The sequence below is a fragment of the Carassius carassius genome, chromosome 49 (assembly GCF_963082965.1).
Source record: "Carassius carassius chromosome 49, fCarCar2.1, whole genome shotgun sequence".
Classification (NCBI taxonomy): domain Eukaryota; kingdom Metazoa; phylum Chordata; class Actinopteri; order Cypriniformes; family Cyprinidae; genus Carassius; species Carassius carassius.
In genome coordinates this window covers 12,324,214-12,341,867 of record NC_081803.1, presented here as the reverse complement: position 1 = coordinate 12,341,867, position 17,654 = coordinate 12,324,214, and the positions used below count along the sequence as shown (strand labels likewise).

At 39.4% G+C, this 17,654-nt stretch overlaps 2 protein-coding genes across 4 annotated transcripts in view; one reads left to right on the top strand and one right to left on the bottom strand.

Annotated features, from left to right (window-relative positions):
* LOC132132518 (CD166 antigen homolog) overlaps positions 1–442 on the top strand; it is a 60,408-nt gene extending 59,966 nt beyond the window's left edge. Inside the window, exon 14 of one of the 2 annotated variants that reach the window (XM_059544922.1) lies at positions 216–442. In XM_059544922.1, coding sequence (XP_059400905.1) covers positions 216–306 — 91 coding nt within the window. In that variant the 3' untranslated portion in view covers positions 307–442. The remainder of the gene's footprint in view (positions 1–215) is intronic. The other variant, XM_059544921.1, reaches the window with a different exon arrangement.
* Positions 443–2,325: 1,883 nt separating this feature from the next.
* Positions 2,326–17,654, bottom strand: part of LOC132132517 (E3 ubiquitin-protein ligase CBL-B-like) — a 58,726-nt gene continuing 43,397 nt past the window's right edge. The window contains exons 8-19 of one of the 2 annotated variants that reach the window (XM_059544919.1): positions 16,565–16,652; positions 16,340–16,471; positions 12,658–12,849; positions 10,484–10,639; positions 10,034–10,396; positions 8,479–8,564; positions 5,698–5,826; positions 5,553–5,617; positions 5,249–5,353; positions 4,565–4,720; positions 4,326–4,448; positions 2,326–3,995 (exon numbers count right to left, since the gene is read on the bottom strand). In XM_059544919.1, coding sequence (XP_059400902.1) covers positions 3,745–3,995; positions 4,326–4,448; positions 4,565–4,720; positions 5,249–5,353; positions 5,553–5,617; positions 5,698–5,826; positions 8,479–8,564; positions 10,034–10,396; positions 10,484–10,639; positions 12,658–12,849; positions 16,340–16,471; positions 16,565–16,652 — 1,846 coding nt within the window. In that variant the 3' untranslated portion in view covers positions 2,326–3,744. The remainder of the gene's footprint in view (positions 3,996–4,325; positions 4,449–4,564; positions 4,721–5,248; positions 5,354–5,552; positions 5,618–5,697; positions 5,827–8,478; positions 8,565–10,033; positions 10,397–10,483; positions 10,640–12,657; positions 12,850–16,339; positions 16,472–16,564; positions 16,653–17,654) is intronic. The other variant, XM_059544920.1, reaches the window with a different exon arrangement.

The following is a 17,654-nucleotide window of genomic DNA, read 5'->3' as shown; positions in this document are numbered from 1 at the left end:
GAAAAAGCAGAGTATATTTCGACGCCTACTTTTAAATTACAACCTGTACGGATGAAGTACATGTGATTGCAGTAGGAGTCATAGTATCTGCTGTTATACATCGTCATGATTTGTTCAGATTGACATGAGAAGCAAGCGAGCCAGAAATGGTCTAGCCGCGAGCGCTCAGTTTGAAACGTGCTGAAAGATTAATCAAGGTAAAATTGTCCTGTTAGAGAAGGCAGCTGGAAGACCGGAGAGAAGGAGACGGGCACTTCAGAGGAGAGTAAGAAACTGGAGGAGAACAATCATAAAGCAGATGTCTAAAAGAGGAGAGAGCCGTTAAAAAAAGGAGGTGAGGATATTTTCTCTTGCAATTTTACTATTTCAAAGCTCAGGGCAGGACTGAAAATTCACACCTGCCATAACTGGATGATGGGTGATGCATAATTTTGTTCATTTTTCACTGGAGTGAAAGGCGGTAAAATAGAATCACACTTGAGTCACGACAGTTGTATTTTTTTAGAAGACAGTTGTGCATGTCTTTCATCACTTACATCAGTGAGGTGTTAGACTATCATTAGTACAGTGTGATGTAAACATTATAGTACTGTATATTACAGTAGCTAATAAAGGTACCAGCTAACTGGTCAGTATCATGCATTTGGCTTTGAATTAAGTGCAATATTGAGCAAGCCTACTCAATATTTGTGATTTGTTTTTTTTTCATTTTTTCTAATCCCATTCATTGTTTTTGTTTGTGTGCCAGTTATGAACCAGGAAAGAGGCCTTGTCACACTGAATGTGCAGTACTACACACGTCAATCATCTAATTCCAGACATCTGATTGGACAGCGACGACTCCTTCAGGCTACTCATGTGCATCACAGAATGTTTCCAGAATATTTCCTACTCCAACTTAACTATTTACTAAAAAAAAAAAAAAAAAAAAGGAAAGGAAAAAAAGAAAGAAAACCCCCCACCACGGTACAAAAGTGTCAATGAAAAAACCACTTGTGTTGTAAATTTAGTCTGAGGACTGCGTTTACTTTTGATCGATTCTGACTTTTTCTTTTTGTGTTCCCAGTGAATATTGTTTCATGCATATTGCTGATGTGGTGGGCACAGCTGTTTTGTTCCCCCTCCAGTTAAAAAAAAAATGTAAATTTGCTGTACACTTTTTAGGCCTGTGTAAATAAGGGGAGTATGTTCACTCAGCTTATCATTTGGATCATTGAAAAAAAATAGTTTATGGATTTTGGAATCACATATTGATATTGCACAGTCCCTCCCTCAATCGAAAACTACTAAGCTTGCGGTCTGATGCTGGAAGAACGTTGACTTCACTGCTGTTACACCTCATGTTTTATTTATTGGTACCTCTTTAATGTCACTGCACTGAGACATTCATGTTATTTCCTCTAGTTTGATGTGGCTAAGTAGTGAAAATGGGTTTAGAAATTTAGCATAGCATAGGGAAACATCCTGCTACACCCAGTGGCCTTCAGGTTGCATTGCATGATGTCATAGTTGTAGGGCCCGGAACTCAGCAGAACACGGCCCACTAGAGTTTAACATAGTGACATAGACGTGAATTGCCTATAGTATAAACAAGCTAACATCTGCTCTCAGTATCTGACTGGGTGATAGCGACCTTGCATGCAGAGGCTTTCTTTTTTTATAGGAAGTAAATATAAAAGAAAAGCCCCTTTATTCTGCCTTAACAGAAAGAGTCAGTATGGGGGGGTCAAACTTCAATATGTTCATTTGAAACCTCACTGCATACATAGCCTTTCAGTTTTGTACTACAAAAACTGCCTTTTTTTTTTTTACACATTTTCTGTATCTACAATGTTTGTCAGATTTCTTGTTTGACACTAGTCTTTAAGGATGGGTTGAAGTATTTTTCCGTTTATCATGGTCTGAAGAAGCTGTAAATATGTTTGAATGTCTTGCTTGTGTTTGGCTATTTATAATGTGTGAGAAATGCAAGTGTAGCTGTGCTTCTGCTTAGTCACTAAAGAAACCCTTTTTATTTAAAATATAATCTCACTTTGTCTAGGATATTTAGAAGAAATTCAGCTTTCACTTTTTGTTTTGTCTCCAAAAACGAGTGTTTTGAATGTTCATGTTTAATGTAAGCGTCTTTTGAACCATCAGGTCAGCAGTGAAACCAAAGAGGGTAACCGCAAAAGAAGGCCATAGAGTATTGTAAATACTGACTTTTGTTTTTGTACTTTTGTTGACAATAAAAGTGTACATTTTGAAAAAAAAAAAAAGTTTTTTTTTTCATGCACAGTGATTTGAAAAACAAACGCATAGCAGATGTTAATACTGGCTTTTATAAAACCTTTTTTTGCTCCACAATAACAGATCACAGGTTACCAACATTACTGAAAGAGGAATATAATCTCCAAGAAAACTTTTAACAAAGTATAAATTAATTGCACACATCACTGGTTTTTAAATGATCCACGAGGCATTTTCCAACAAACTAAAATCTGTGGTAAAAAGAAAAGCAGAAATGATCAGAAAGCGTTCCCGTTGAGAACCAGTCGAAGACCACTTCCTCTTCTGCTGGAGGGTCCACTTAGTTATCAGACTTTCAGGTGTAAGATGGAGAGCAGAGCCAGTGCAAAAATGAAGTTTCAAGTTCAAGAGAAAACCTTATAGGGAGGAATGACAATAGGGGAAAAATGGAGTCAAAGCATTGTTTTCTTCAGTTTGTGGACATCACTATTACGTCAAATTCAATTTGACACCATTAAAATGACTCGCAGATGATATTCTGTGTTTTTTTGGTTTGTTTGGCAGGCGTTTATACAAACGGTGCATGTCCAGTTGTTATTTTTGCATATCGCGTCAGTGCAAGTGGGCTGAGGGTAAACGAAAGGGAAGGGAAAGGTTTAGGTGGCTTCCTCCTGCACTGCACTTATTTTTAAATAAATAAGGAACCAATGCATCCAAAGGGAACATAGCGGTTTGTTTTATTCACAGGCTGACAGGCCCTATTTACAGAAGATGAAACAACCGTATATAGCCCTTGCTTGCGAATGCTGGAATGCACGCAGTTGTCAAAGGCATCTGTTAAGAGTTGATGAAGATTAAAACTGAAAAAAACTGTGAACCTGATATTTGCAGTCCATCTCTTTTTGTTCCTCAAATGATCTGATCTGTTTGGTCGTGTTCACGTCAAACTAATACAATAAAAAAAAAGAAATGGTCACACCGAGAGCCGCTGCTGTAAAATTCATGATACCCGAGAGACGAGGAAGGAGTGGCTGGATGTGTGTAATACGTGTGTGTGTGTGTGTGTGTGTGTGTGCGGCAGCAGCAGTGGCAGGAAAGCCATGAACAGCCTGCAGACACTGGCAACACAAACAGAAGCGCTCAGAGCTGCTCTCATTTCACTCCAGACGATTTGAGAGAAATACAAACGTCACTGCTTTGAAGGATGCAGCAAATCCAATCTAAAATGTGGATGGACACCTCCAAATGTGAAAAATTCAATTTCAGTTCCTCTCTTGAACGTCCCGAGCTGTAATGACGATGACCTGAGCGCAGCAGATAAGCCATGTCACTGTAAACACAAGGCTTTTTTTTTTTTTTTTCACAGGATCCCATTGTTACAAATGCACTGCTCCATTAGGCTCCTTTTGGCGAAAAAGCACAAGTTTTCGTCTCATACAAAAGCAAGCGGAAGTCAGCCTGCGGTTTGTATGCTTAGAGACAGTCGTAGTTAGTTTGAAATCATTTTGACCCGGGCTACAGGCCCTGCCTGGGGGCGACTAGCGCAAACTCCCGCAAAATGTTCCGTGCCACGTCCACTTTGTTCTGCGCGATCATTAGCGCTCGTTTTACGTCTTCAAATGAGTAACCCTCCCCCATAAGCTTGGCGATCTTGGCGTCGACATTCTCCCGGGACGATTCGTTCGGTCTTCTGTGGATGTCTGGTGGGATGATCCTGGGAAGTGGCTTGGGAGGTCTCTCAGGTGCCCTGAAACAATCTCCGGCCACTGTAAACAGGAAACAAAGAGCGTTTAGTCAAAATGGGCCATCGAGAGTGAATAGTAGCAGGCCGACTAAAAAGACTCTGAACACATTAAAAACCCATTACAGGCTAATAATTAATAATTCATTGAGTGCATTCATCTTGATGGCTAATGGCTTCATTTAATAAACGTGCATGGCTATTATATATTCATAACAACACACTGAGCTCACAGCTGTTTTATCAGGATATAATGTGAATATTTATGGCTCATTCTAGATATGCTAGCAATGTTGTTGTTTTTTTTAACTTAGCTCAATCTTTTGCTTTATAACAACACTTTTTCAGTTATTACCTGAGGTTGGCGGCAGTTGATCGTAGTCTTGCGGAGCCCTGAATGGCTTCTTCATGTTGTCTCCTGTTAGTCTCCGCACAGGGGGACTGGGAGCCGAGTTATTCAATGCGTCTATGAAAGTGTCTGTAAATCACACCAATGATTAGACCCTAATTTAACCCAAATAAGGCAGTTCTTGTTATTTGTACTGCATTAATAGTGCATACGGCATTAGTAGTGAAATGTGGGATCGGCCTCACCAGGGCTGAGCAGGAAGTGTTCGTGTCCAGACGAGGGGCGGGCAGGTCTGGGGTAGGGTAAGGAGGAGGAGGGTTCTGTGAAACTGTTCCTGATGGGGGGAGGAGGAGGAGGCTGGGACGGAGGAAGAGAGTTGAACGGGTCTTCCATTGGAGATGCTAAGAAAACAGAGAAATCGAGTCTATGTGCCTCAGCAATCCCTCCTCTCACCAACAGATGGAGCTCAAATCTCATTCAGGCATGAAATGATTGCTCTCTCCATCTAAATGAATTGTTTACTCAATTGCTATAACACATTTTATGAAAACACTGGACGCATTTTTGTGTCAAAGCAATTGAGAAAAAGTTATTCTATATTACCTATGAATTAAACTGAAAGACTACTCAATAAATACTCAATAAATATACTCAAGAATCAAAGGTTTATGGAAGTGAAGGTGAATAAATGTTAGAAAAGAGGCACAGCACAAACACACCTTGTGCACATCACACAGCTCTTAATGTAAACTAATAATAAGATTTAGCGACTCAATAATTAATAATGACTGCATAGTAGTTCGCAGCTCATTTTGTTTAAACTAGTGCAACAGTAAATGCAAAACACAAAGCAACAAAACAAACAAAGACCAGTGAACAGTCTGATAATCAGGCAGCCAATCAGATAGAGGCGCTGTGCCATTGGCTACCTTGAGGGGGCAGTAGAATGTCGTAGTCTGAGGGTGTCCTGTTGTTGAGGGGGCACTGTGTGGTGTGAGCCACACCTGAAATCAACGAACCAGAGTCAAACCCACCTGAGAGACACAACACAGAGTTATACTGACCAACAATTGGAGACTTCAACCAGCATCGGCCGCCACATAAAACAATGCATACTTTCGTCCCTGACGCTACAAACACACACAAACTCCCACAATCACACAAAAAGATGGCAACACAAAAAGTGAAGATGATAGATGGAAGACAGTATGTGACTTAAATGTGTTCTCTCACCATGCTCTGGTGGTTTATTTTTCTTTACGTCTGTTGAGAGATCCGACGAGCCGTTTTCTACAGCCCTTTAAGGAGAGCAAACATGTAAATGTGGGCGGCACATTAAAACAGTCACTGTTTCACCATCATGTGTGTGTGTGTTTACCTGTTAGGGATGCGAAAGGGGATGCAAATGGGCGGTTGTGTGATGCAGACAGGATGTGATGAGGGAATCTGATACTCGTCCTCCACTCTGTCTGTCAGACTCCGGTGGCTTGTGAAGGGGTTGGTGTGTCTGTAGATCATAAAAACACATTTCACAAGACGTAAAGGAACAAATAACACCACAGAATCAGAACCACCCAATCCCATGATGCTTCAGGCATCAGATCGACCACAGATCACACTGACACCATTCAGCCCAACATAGCATGCTGCTATGTGGTCAGTAACAGGTTCAGATTGTTTTTAGCATGTTTTTATGCAGATTCAGAGTTTTTTTTATATATATATATATATATATATATATATATATATATATATATATATATGCAGACATGTTTTCCCATTCAATGCAAGTCTGTTGTAGTTTTTTTAGCATAAATCTGATGACTTGTGGAAAAGTAAAAGCAGTTATTTGCTCAACAACAGCATGATTTGAAACATCATTTATGTGTGTACCATGGAAAACCTGATACATACTTGAACAACTCCCTAGCTCCAAATATGAATTACTGCATTAGCAAATACTCAAATATACCGCCTTCGCAAAGTGTGGAATAACCATATGTAAATATTTACATTGATGACAGCATTGTAACTGATGCTGCAGCACTCTTAGAAAACAGCTCTTTGACGGGAGACTTGGATGATGTTCTCCGCCTTCATGCTGACTCACTGAAATGAGCACTCTGCAGTGTGCGAGCTGGTCACTGTGAGATTAGACAGTTTAATCATGTAATGCTCTAACTAACAGGCTGGGCTGAAATAGGCAAAGCCAGCCAATATTTAAACAGGGTGGACAGAGGCTAGTTCTGGCTGAGATACGAAGGGTGGTCTTTCCGGCCAAGTCTGGGCGGCTACCACGATGTGCCATTAGAGGTCACTTTAGACATTTCTTGTCCTTGTGACGATGAGGAGATTCATTAAAGAACTTTTTCGAAGTGCTCCTTGTTTCCAAGACATCAAGACAGTGTTTATAGAAGTACATTTGCCAAGTCTTTAACTGAAGCCAACCATGGCAGTGTGAAAACACCTGAGACAGAGAGATGACAGGTTCACACGTTTTGTTTTCTTTGAGGAGTTGGAAAGTGCTTTCAAAAGTTCCAAGATGTTGGTGTGTGTGCATTTCTGTACAGTAAGTGTGATGCTCATCACAAAGAACCCAGTGTGCCCTGAAGCCAGCAGAAAAGCCTTACTATCCTTACTAACAATACAATAATCTCAGCCTCTATAAACACATCACTGAGCTCTATGGACAGATACGCCACATATACACACAAGGCTATTCTTCTGTGCTCTAAACAACAACCATTGTGGTTTCCAGAGCCTCTCGGTTTCATTTGTCAAAGAGGTGACAGAAACACGTTTTTTCTTGTAGCAGGAACTGCTGAGAAGAGCACAACAGTGTTGCATGAATGAAGCTATTAACATTGACAACCAAACCAATGACTAGGGCTAGGGTGCTATGGGTGATAGTCAGAGCATTGCTAAGCATATGCTAAGGTTTTTAGATTGTTTCTAAAACACTTTATCAACCGAATACTAAAAACAGCTCCTTAGCAATGTATTAACAATACTGAAAACACATACTAAAACATGCTAAAAGCTCATCGGAAATCTACTCAAAATTTGCTATAGGTGCTAATGCTATGTGGTTACTATGACACTCATTGTTTTAAGAATGCCTTATAGCAACATACCACTCCATAGCAAAATACTAAATGACTTTGTAAAAGTGTTTTTACCTTTTCCTTGAGAAACTAAAAAGTAACACCTAAAAACACACTGAATGCCTTAGCAACATTTTTAAAACTGCTCGGAAGTTACACCTAATTTCATCCATGTGAAAAGTCCAATCACTTAGAAAATTAAGAGCAGACCTTTCCTGAACAACCAACATAATTTGAGGCATCATGTATCTGAGGCACTACAACACTACAAGTGAAGTGGTGAAGTTTACGGTGTTAATTAACCACTTCTTTTTATCTAATTATAATAATAATAACAACAAAAATTCAACACTGAGCGCAATATAAAGGAAAGAAAGAGCATACAGTACGTGTTTGTGACAGAAGAGGATTTATGGCTTGCAGACTGGTTCTGCTTAATTCCCTCAAAAGCCCCACAGGAAGTCCACATGTGCTGGGTCTATGTCTATGTCTATGTCTGTGTCTGTGTCTGTGTCTGTGTCTGTGTGTGTGTGTGTGTGTGTGTGTGAATGCTTTTATGTTTGTTTAAAGAGCACATGCTCTCCGGATCCTGGTGCTCTTGCATCATTGGTGCACATGTGTCCAAACTGCTGCATGTGTGTGTGTGTGTGTGTGTGTGTGTGTGTGTGTGTGTGTGTGTGTATGTGTGTGTGTGCTGTTTGATAGAGCTCTAGAGATATACAGAATGATGATCCCTGGATCACATTAACACATTCAGCAAATCCACATGATCTTTTTTGTCTTTTCACCACAAAAAATCATTTGTATGACAAAGCAATAATTCAGTCATGGAACATTGAGAGATCAGATCAATAACCAAAGCAGGAAAAGATGCTCTGGATTGGCGTCAAGAGAAGTTCACAGAAAAATATGCAATGCTTGAGAGCGACAAACAGGTGATTGTTTGGTGAGGCTCACTTCAGAATGAACAAAGATTCAGCAGCTTTACAGTGATTGCAGCACTCCAGGGATGGGAGTGGTACGTGTGTGTGTGTGTGTGTGTGTGTGGCGCTTACCTCTGGTTGTGGTCCACAAGGGGAGGGGAGTGATGCAGAGGGGGGATGTCATACTCATCACCAGGTAACAGACCGTTGACGAAAGACTGCAGAGAAATGCATGCACACAAACACGCAATGTTAAAATAATACAACCAAGCCATTTTTGATAACACTTGTTTAGATTTAGTTATCAATAAGCAACCAGTCATACAGATACAGAAAATATCAATATGGGACAGAATGAACAGATCCATAGTGAGTGAATACAGTATCCATTTGAACAGATCAATAGTGGAGGGAAAGAGTATCTATCTATCTATCTATCTGGATGGATGGATGGATGGATAAAATAAAAACAAAAGGTGCATATATAGATTGATGGATGTATAGACAATGGATAGAGATGGAAGGATGAATGTAAAGATAGAATGATGCTTGAATAAATGGATTGAAGGGTAAACAGATGGACAGATTATAAATTGTTATAGGTTGGATGGATGGATGGATGGATGGATGGATAATTAATTTATGTCTGAAACAATGTAATATTGTATATATACTATACTGGTCAATCCTAATAAATAAATAGATTAAAGAAAGCAAGAGAAAAAAAATAGAGAAATGGAGTTAATATGTTTTCATGTAGATTATCCTGTAAAATAAAGCAGAAGGATCTTCTAGTCATCCATCATGGAGCTCTAGAAATCTCTGATGTCTGAGTGTTGATTTCAGAGATCAAGAGCAGCATGTGATGCTGCAGGCGGTGGGCTGAACAGAGCTTGTGACGGGAGAACAGGGGCCAAGCTCTCTGTGCCCACACTGTGACACTAAATTAATCCATATAGTGACATGCCAACCCGGGACAGAGCGAGAAAGAATTTTACAGTCAATTGGTGGTTAAATATAACTGCATGTTGCAAACCTTAGTAAAACAAGAGGATCAAAAAGATCAACATGCACTTCAAACAACCCAGAACATCTCAGAGACGTTCTTTAGTTTCCAAGAAGTCTTTAATAAGAGACCTGCTACAGTTTTGCAACAAAATATTTAACTCTCTTCAATCCCCTTTCATAGAACACATTTATTTAAAGCATAATATATAAACTCTCAGTGAGCCATGAATATGTGTGTATGTATTTAGCATTTTGGTGCATTAACCTGGATATATGCAAAACACATGGTAGGGTTGGAGGGCAACTGCTGTAATCATGAAAGGAGCTGAATGCTTTTTAAATACCTCTTTTTTTAATGCCAGGGCTCGAAGCACTACAAACAGCCGAATTTCACAGCCTTGCTTTCCTGTGAATATCGTCACTGTTGCTTAGTAACAGCCATGAGCAAAAAGTGAATATTTATGGCTTAAATTAGGCATGTAAGGGCTTGTGAATGAGTACAGAAGGTTCTAGGTGATTTCAAAGCACAATGTCCGGTTATTCTTTTGCTCTTATCTCATGTTCTTAAATCTGCTTATCAAAGAAGGACATTCCAACCCTAATATAAAGTGTCGCTCCCCAAAATGAGCATGTGAACATGATCCACATGATACAGAAGGAATTTGTGTGCATTCCTAACCTTACTACACTCTGACTGCGTGTTCAGTCTGTGGCTGGTTCGGTTTAATCCCAAGTCTGCACCGGAGCAGCTGAGGGGTCTTCCGTTGATGTGCACAGGGGCAGCGTGGGCGAGTTTGGGGGAGCGGTCTGCAGCAGATGTCCTGCAATCTGACAAAGCAGTGCTGTCTATGGGGCTCCACGCCTCCAGGGGCGCTCTAGGTTCCCTGGGAAGGCCAGATAAAGGGGTGACAAGCCAAGCGGCCCTGCCGTCTTGAGGGATATGAGGTGGGCGTTCTGGTGGAGGTGGGGGAGGAGGGTCTCTCTGTGGAGGTGGAGGGGCAGGAAGGGGTTTATCCTGTTTTCTGGACAAGCCTGGAGATGACTGCAAAGCGAAAAGAGAAATTTGGAACATATGGAAATTAAATGAAGAAAAATCTAAAAATGTAATGCTATCTAAAACAAAAGATACCTTGGGTGAACCTGTGGGACTAGGAATGAGATCACGACGGGGCGGTACGGGTGGAATGTTCAAGTGTGGACCCATATGATCTGCAGTGGCTTTCCGGCGTTCACACACAGGGGATGAGTTCGGAGACATTATTGGCGAGTTCTGGATCTCCATGGACTACGCAAAGAAACAGAGAAACACTGATGATGATTTATGCAATATTTAGGAGCACTTGCCAAGATGAGCATCATTATTATTGTTCATTTATAGGGGTTGTTCATACCTGTAAGTTTAGAATTTGGTGCATAACTTATAATGCATTTTGCTTTTACTTTTCTATAAGAAATAAAATGACCAAAAAAGTCTTAGACTGAACTTGAGCCCTTGGGACAATCAGAAATAAATCAGCTAGAGCATTGGTTCTTCTTGACTCCATTTATTTTTACTTTTTTTTTTACTCACAAACAGCAATTTCTACCTGCTTTTATGAGCTTGTCAAAACTAGAGAATTTTATATTAATTACAGAAATGTTCATGACCTTTTAATAAAAAGTAAAGTTAATAAAAACTAAAATAAAGTTTCTTCAATATATACACATTTTCCAAAACAATGGAAATTTGGGGTTCTTAAAAAAGTTTTTGAGAGAACAAATTTAAACTAATAATATTTGCATCTGATTAAGCTTAAATTAAAGCTTGAGCTGTCTTATTTTAAATCATATTAAGCCATCTTAAGCCCTTTTTGGAAATTTGCTGATGCCCCCTAGTGGGTTTCAGTCCCTTGGTTGAGAACCACAGACCTATAAAAGCCTAGTAACCACCAAGAACACTCTAGCAACCAGATAAAAACACTCAAATCACATTAGCGACCGCATTGCAGCAGCTTGACAGTCATCCACAACATCCCAAAATCATGCTTATGTTTTACACAAACAGCACTCAAGGTTTTTTTTTCAGAAACAGTTAAGTCAGTGCAATACAGAAACACTCAATGTTGCACAGGTCTTGGTCTTGACTAAAATAAAATGCTTTTAACAAACAAGACAACGAGAAGAACAATGACAAACTCATTATTACCCATCATCATGATTGCATACAAAGTTATCCTAATGGCCTATTACCTCCATGAATTGCTTTGGGAAGGTTATGGTATTCAACTTCCTAATTAACTAATAGCATCATTAGCATATCCATAACCAGAGCAATTGCAGCTGGCCAGCATTTGTCCATAGTGCAGAAAAATATTTACAGAGTGGAAAGAGCTGCTAATTCAATTTTCTATGAAACAGTACAGGAAATGAAAGGTGAATAATGTGCACTTCATACACTACACAAACTAGTTCTCACCCACTAGGAGGCCAATATCTTCTACAAGTTCTCTTGCAAGGGCATTATGAGGAAAGGAAATAATATATACTGTATCTTGCATTTCTATTTAAAAACATTCCTGCCAGAAGGTGCCCTCTATTGCTCTCCAAGCTCTACCATTTAATGAATCTACTCAGTGGAGCTGCGGAGGTTGTGTCCTCGTGAGGCAGGTTCCAACAGGTTTCTTTTTCTAATAAAAGAGACTGACATTTAGAGAGCGGGAGGCTCTTGCACCTATATAAAATCAGGATATATGCCTCTTTGTAGTCCAGGGAAGAAAAAGACTGAAAAAAACTCTAGAAATAAAGGAGATGGTAGTAGAATGACAACAGTGATGAATGAAGTCTCCTCTACAGAGCAGGTTTGGGCAAAAACAAACTTCTGCATACTTGTAAACATAGAGCAATATGATTAATTCGAAATGAAATTGCATTTGCAACCAATTTTGTTTACAAAACATGACATTTCAGAGTGACACAAAACAAAGTAGGTCTGGAGTTGATTTTATCCATCCTTATTTGACTGGGTCTTGAAAAGTTGGCATTACATACAAGAATGAACTGGACTAAAAAATAAAAGGGCTTGGTGACATCATCCAAAAAAAAGACAACGTTTATATAAAATATAATATTATATAAAATATATGAATTTAAATTGTAATCATATTTACAATATTACTGTTATTACTGTATTTTTGATCAAATAAATGCAGCATTGAGCTTTATTTCAAAAACATGTTTTAAAAAAAAACATCAACCCCAAAGTATGTAATGATAAGCAATAGGGTCGATTTAGATAAGACATTGAAAATTTCATGGATATTTTACCTTCTTGATATGATCTATAACCAACGATTCCTCTTTGTCATCATCATCATCCAGGTCCAGCATGGGGGAGTTGAAGTGGTCCAGGAAGAAGCACTTGCCCCCTACGTTGCGTGGGTCAAACGGATCAACAATAATGGGCTCGGTTCCTTTGATCTCACAGCGACAGAACGGGCAGCCCTGACCATCCGAATCCTGCAGACAAGAGTCGAGGACACACTGAGTGAACTTTAAAATACTAGCACATACTTGTAACACACACAAAAAATGGTTGAAGTCCAGAAAACCGCCCCACAAGCACATACACAGAGCGTAGTACCTCCGTTGATCTCTACCCCAATGTTTCTGGGCTGCTTATTTGTATAGTGCTGTAAACACTGACAGACTGTTGTGGAAATATGTCTCGGCCATGAGGAAGCTCTTTACTGGCAGGATCTGAAGAGCCATGCTTGATTACAAACAGCTGGAACGCACATGTTACCCCCTCAAGCAGAGTACTGAATTTTTCTTTTTCGATTTAGAAAACAGCAGAGTAAGACAGACACACATGCAGGCAGGCAAGTTTGTCCTGTTGCATGGCTCGGTACGGCCTGGAGACAGCTTACACATGGCAAAATTAAAAACAATCATCTTTCACTTCCTTCATTAAACTCAGAGAATCAAAGTGTGTCGATATTCACAAGAACAAAAGATGATCGTGGCTGCCATCTGGTCGAGGGGTCGCTGAAGACATCAAAGCATCTTTTGAAACCTAATCCTAATTAAAGCCCTTAAACAGAGGAAAATGAAACACACCCGAACTGACTCAGCATAAAACAAGGCCATTCAAAACGAAAGGAGAGCGAGATTTCTAAAGAAATCTAGTCACCATCCAGACTTCACTGCTTTGTGTGTTCGTAAACTTGCCAGAAAAATAGCTATGAATATTAATGCCTCTGCCAGCTAGGAGGTGAGACTACACTTCTCTGGACTCTCAACCGGTTCAATGGTTTATTTAACGGTTAGGTTCCTTTTATAGGCATGTGACAGGTTAAAAGAGAAGCTACTTTGGCTGTTTTAGAAAGTGAGAGGGTGAGCAACAGCAGGAGAGATACAAAAAAAGTCACACAGCACAAATAGTATGTTTCTTGTTGTCCAAGACAAATTTTAGATGTCATTTTAGATCTATTTTAATATAATGAGAGTTCATTAATAATTCTGTAATGAAGCAGATATGACACCCTTCTTCACACATTCTCACACTTAAATGTAGCACAGACGCAATGTTTCACCAACATTTGACAAGCAGAAAGATAACTTTTCTTAATTTTGAGCTACATGTCTACGGTTTTGTATTAGACATTTTTCAGATAAACCTTATCAAAATTTTATTCTGAAATGATTTGTTTGAAAAATAAGTTTGTCTATATTTCTATTTAAAATTAATGGCAATTTGGTTTGACATTTTCTTATTCAAGGCAGTGACATTCATAAATTTGTAAGCGTCAAAATATTTTTTTACAAAAATATTTTTGTATTGTTTTGATGAAGTGCTCTTCTGAACTCAATTACCTTGAGCACTTCACTTAAACTTTCACGCAGTAAAGAAGACAGGTTTATGGTCAATAAGCAAAAATCTGATCTTTAGCCTCTCAGAAATCCAGGTAGCAGATCCATTTGCAGCAGAGTGAAAAATACTGTGACCAAAAGAACAAAAATCATGAAACACCACAATAATTCTGCTTCTTTCTCAAAATGTTGAGGACATTATTGGAGTCAAAAAGAAGGAATGGAATCAGTGGATTCAATCCTGCTTCTTCTACTTTAGTATCAAGGTTCAAATCAGAAATTTGATTGGATCCGCTTGAGTAAGTGTACTTTCCTTAATAACAAGAAAAGCAGTATGCATCTGGCTGAAGCATCCGAGTTTAGCTGACCCTACCGAGGCCCTGAAATATTTGTTTATCATAAGAGAAGCTCCGATGCTCAGACAACTCTCTGGATCTGAACATTTCTGGCAATTCAGAAGATACTTAATTTGTAAACACAAACACAATTCACCCCACATGTCACCCATGTAAACATACTCGATCACAATCATACACTGACACACAGAAACACACACCCAGAGGATAAATGCAACCAGAAGGGACACATTTGCCTTTCTTTCACCTGCTCGCTGTGGTGACGCTAGCATTTTTGATCAGGACAAACACAAGGGCAACGTAGAGACAGATTACCTGCTGTTCGTTCTAATAAGTCCTGATAGCACTCAGTATTCAGGTCATAGCATGCCATTAAAGCACTTCTAACTAAATCTATCAGCCGAGCACTGGGCATCAGTGATGCGCGGGTTGATCCAAAATGAGCGGGTGCCTGCGGTCGTCCGCGGTTACCCACGGTTATGAGTCATTCAAAAATATTTGTAATGATATTCGGGTCGCGGTCGGTCGGGTCCTGGTACTAGTATTGTATTTCACATTCTTGAAATACATAGACCTACACTTTATTGGCTGAATAACTGGCATGAAGATGACGCACAAGCTCAGTCTGCACGTAGAGATGGAGGCGGCAAAGAAGACTGCATGGGGAGCAACGTCTCTTATTTTGGTAAAACATGATTTTGACGACTTCATTAAGTTTTGTTTTATAGAAAACTATTTTTAAAAGATTTTCGTTTTGTATAAATTGTATCTTAATTTTGATCAATGTTTTATCAATCAGTTGCCCGTATTTAATAAATAAGAAGCAAATATATAGCCTAGCAGACAATGTAATAAGGCGCCGGCACGAGCACTTTCATTGCATGTGAACTAAACTCAGCGTGTGCCTCACAGATTTGAGAAATATAGGCTATACCTTACAGAAAGCTTGAAATATCTTCTTTTAAACGAAAATTTTCAAACCAAAATAAACGGGCTACTCTCTGATGATGTAATCCATATGAAATATCTCTCTGGCGTTAATGGCGAGTCTGCATTGTCAACTTCATCTTTGCAGCAACACAGAAAACACCAGTTTATTAATAAACAATAAAATGACTTCTTGCATATTTTCAAACCAGCAGGCCACTCTGTGTTGAGCGAGACCCCACGGAATGAGCGAGCGGATCGGGATATTCAGAAATGCGCTCTCCGCTCACGAGCTCTGATCGGAACAAACCCGAGCCTCAATGTCTGCTGACCTTGCAGAAACATACAAATAGACATAGCCAGACTAGACTATTTTAGTACAAATTATGAGCTTACTGACGATTTTTTATGATTCTTGACAAAATTGTAATATATTAAGTTTTTTTTTTTTTTTGCCCAGTTAGTTTTGCCTACGTTCCTATGGCCCAATGACGCTACGATGAGCATTTACTGCTTTTTAAAAATGCGGGTCAGGAAGCGTTTCGGGTACAAATTTGACAACAGTACCATCGAAGGCATGCTTAAGATGAAATATGAGATTAAATGTTTGAAGAAATAAAAGAAAATTCACTTTTAGTAGAATTTTTTAATCTTCTGTAATTTTCAAATCAAGGTCATTTCAATTTCAATGTCAAATTTTGCAAAAGTGTGAAAACATTAATTATGTGTAATTAGAACCCAAAAAATTCCAACTTTGAATTTTCTGGAGGAGATTGGCATTTCATACACACACAGTTTGACAATAGTTGACAAATTATTCACACTAGTGAAGTATAAAACATCTTTAGACATACCTGCCATGATGTCAAACAGGAAGTGCACATGAGGTGACCACATGGCTCTATCTTAACATCTTTATCATTTTCGGCACAGATCTTACACAGCTGAAACGTGGAGCCCATCTCACAGTACAACTCATACTGCTCCTAAAAGGAAAGAAAAAAATAGAAAAATTTAGATCAAAAAGATAATATACAAAATCCGACATATAGCCTCCCAAACATGCATCGGTTACTAACCTGTGTGACCTTAATGTGGTCGTGTGGGGTGGGTTCACACAGACCTGTGAGATCTGGGTTATAACTGCGCCCATCTGGAAACAGATAACTACAGATGGAGAGAAAGAGAACGAGGTTAAGAGTCTTGTCCTCATGTGTAACTGGCTCTGTTGCATCTCCATTAGCAGTGCTGTGAAAGCGGGCCACCTCCCCAGTCCATCCAATCACAGCCAGTGTCTGAACCGCTACACTTACAGCACGGATCAAACCTCTCGGCTGGGGCGATCAGATGAGAGAGAAAGTGAGCAAGAGAGAGAGAGAGAGAGAGAGAGACAGAGAGAGAGAAATAGAGAGAGAGAGACATCCAGACAAAATCTGCAGGGTTTTTTTCTGCATTTTCTGTGTTGGATAGAATTCAGCAGAATGGTTAAATATGTTAAATAGAGCTGACAGCAGTTGATGACTGAAAGTATAATCAAAAAATATCTAAAAAACCTACAGAATGCAAACAAATTAAATGCGCCTGGTGTCCATTAACAATATTACAGTGCTCTTTTTGTGTGAAGAAAACACAGGCATATCAGATTCATTATCTAAACGGAATTCGGAGACCATGGTACAGCTCAGATGGTGTGATATTTGCATGTAGCGCTGGGCCAGGCAGTCAGAGCCACAAAACCAGTGATGTGAAGTGGTTCAGAGACAGCTGACACAGCAACAGTGACAGCTACATGCAGCTAAACCAGCAAATGATGCCATAAACAGACATGCCAGTAAGACACCTGCCAACAAACAGAAAGGGGTGAACAGTGTGTGTGTGTGTGTGTGTGTGTGTGTGTGTGTTTGTTTACAAGAAAGACTGACAATTTATCAGAACATATTGAGCAGATAGGGTGCTTCACAGAAGAACGAAGGGAGCTGATTCCAGGAAAATGGGACAAAATGAGGAGATCTGGACACAGGGGCGCCAGAACCCTGTCATTGGCCCATTCAATCAAACTTAGTCAGGTAATATTAAAAAATGCACCACTGCTGGCTCAGATGCAGGAAATAATGAATTATATGCATGTATAAAAAAAGCCAATCAATGCTCCACTTAATAAAATTAAAA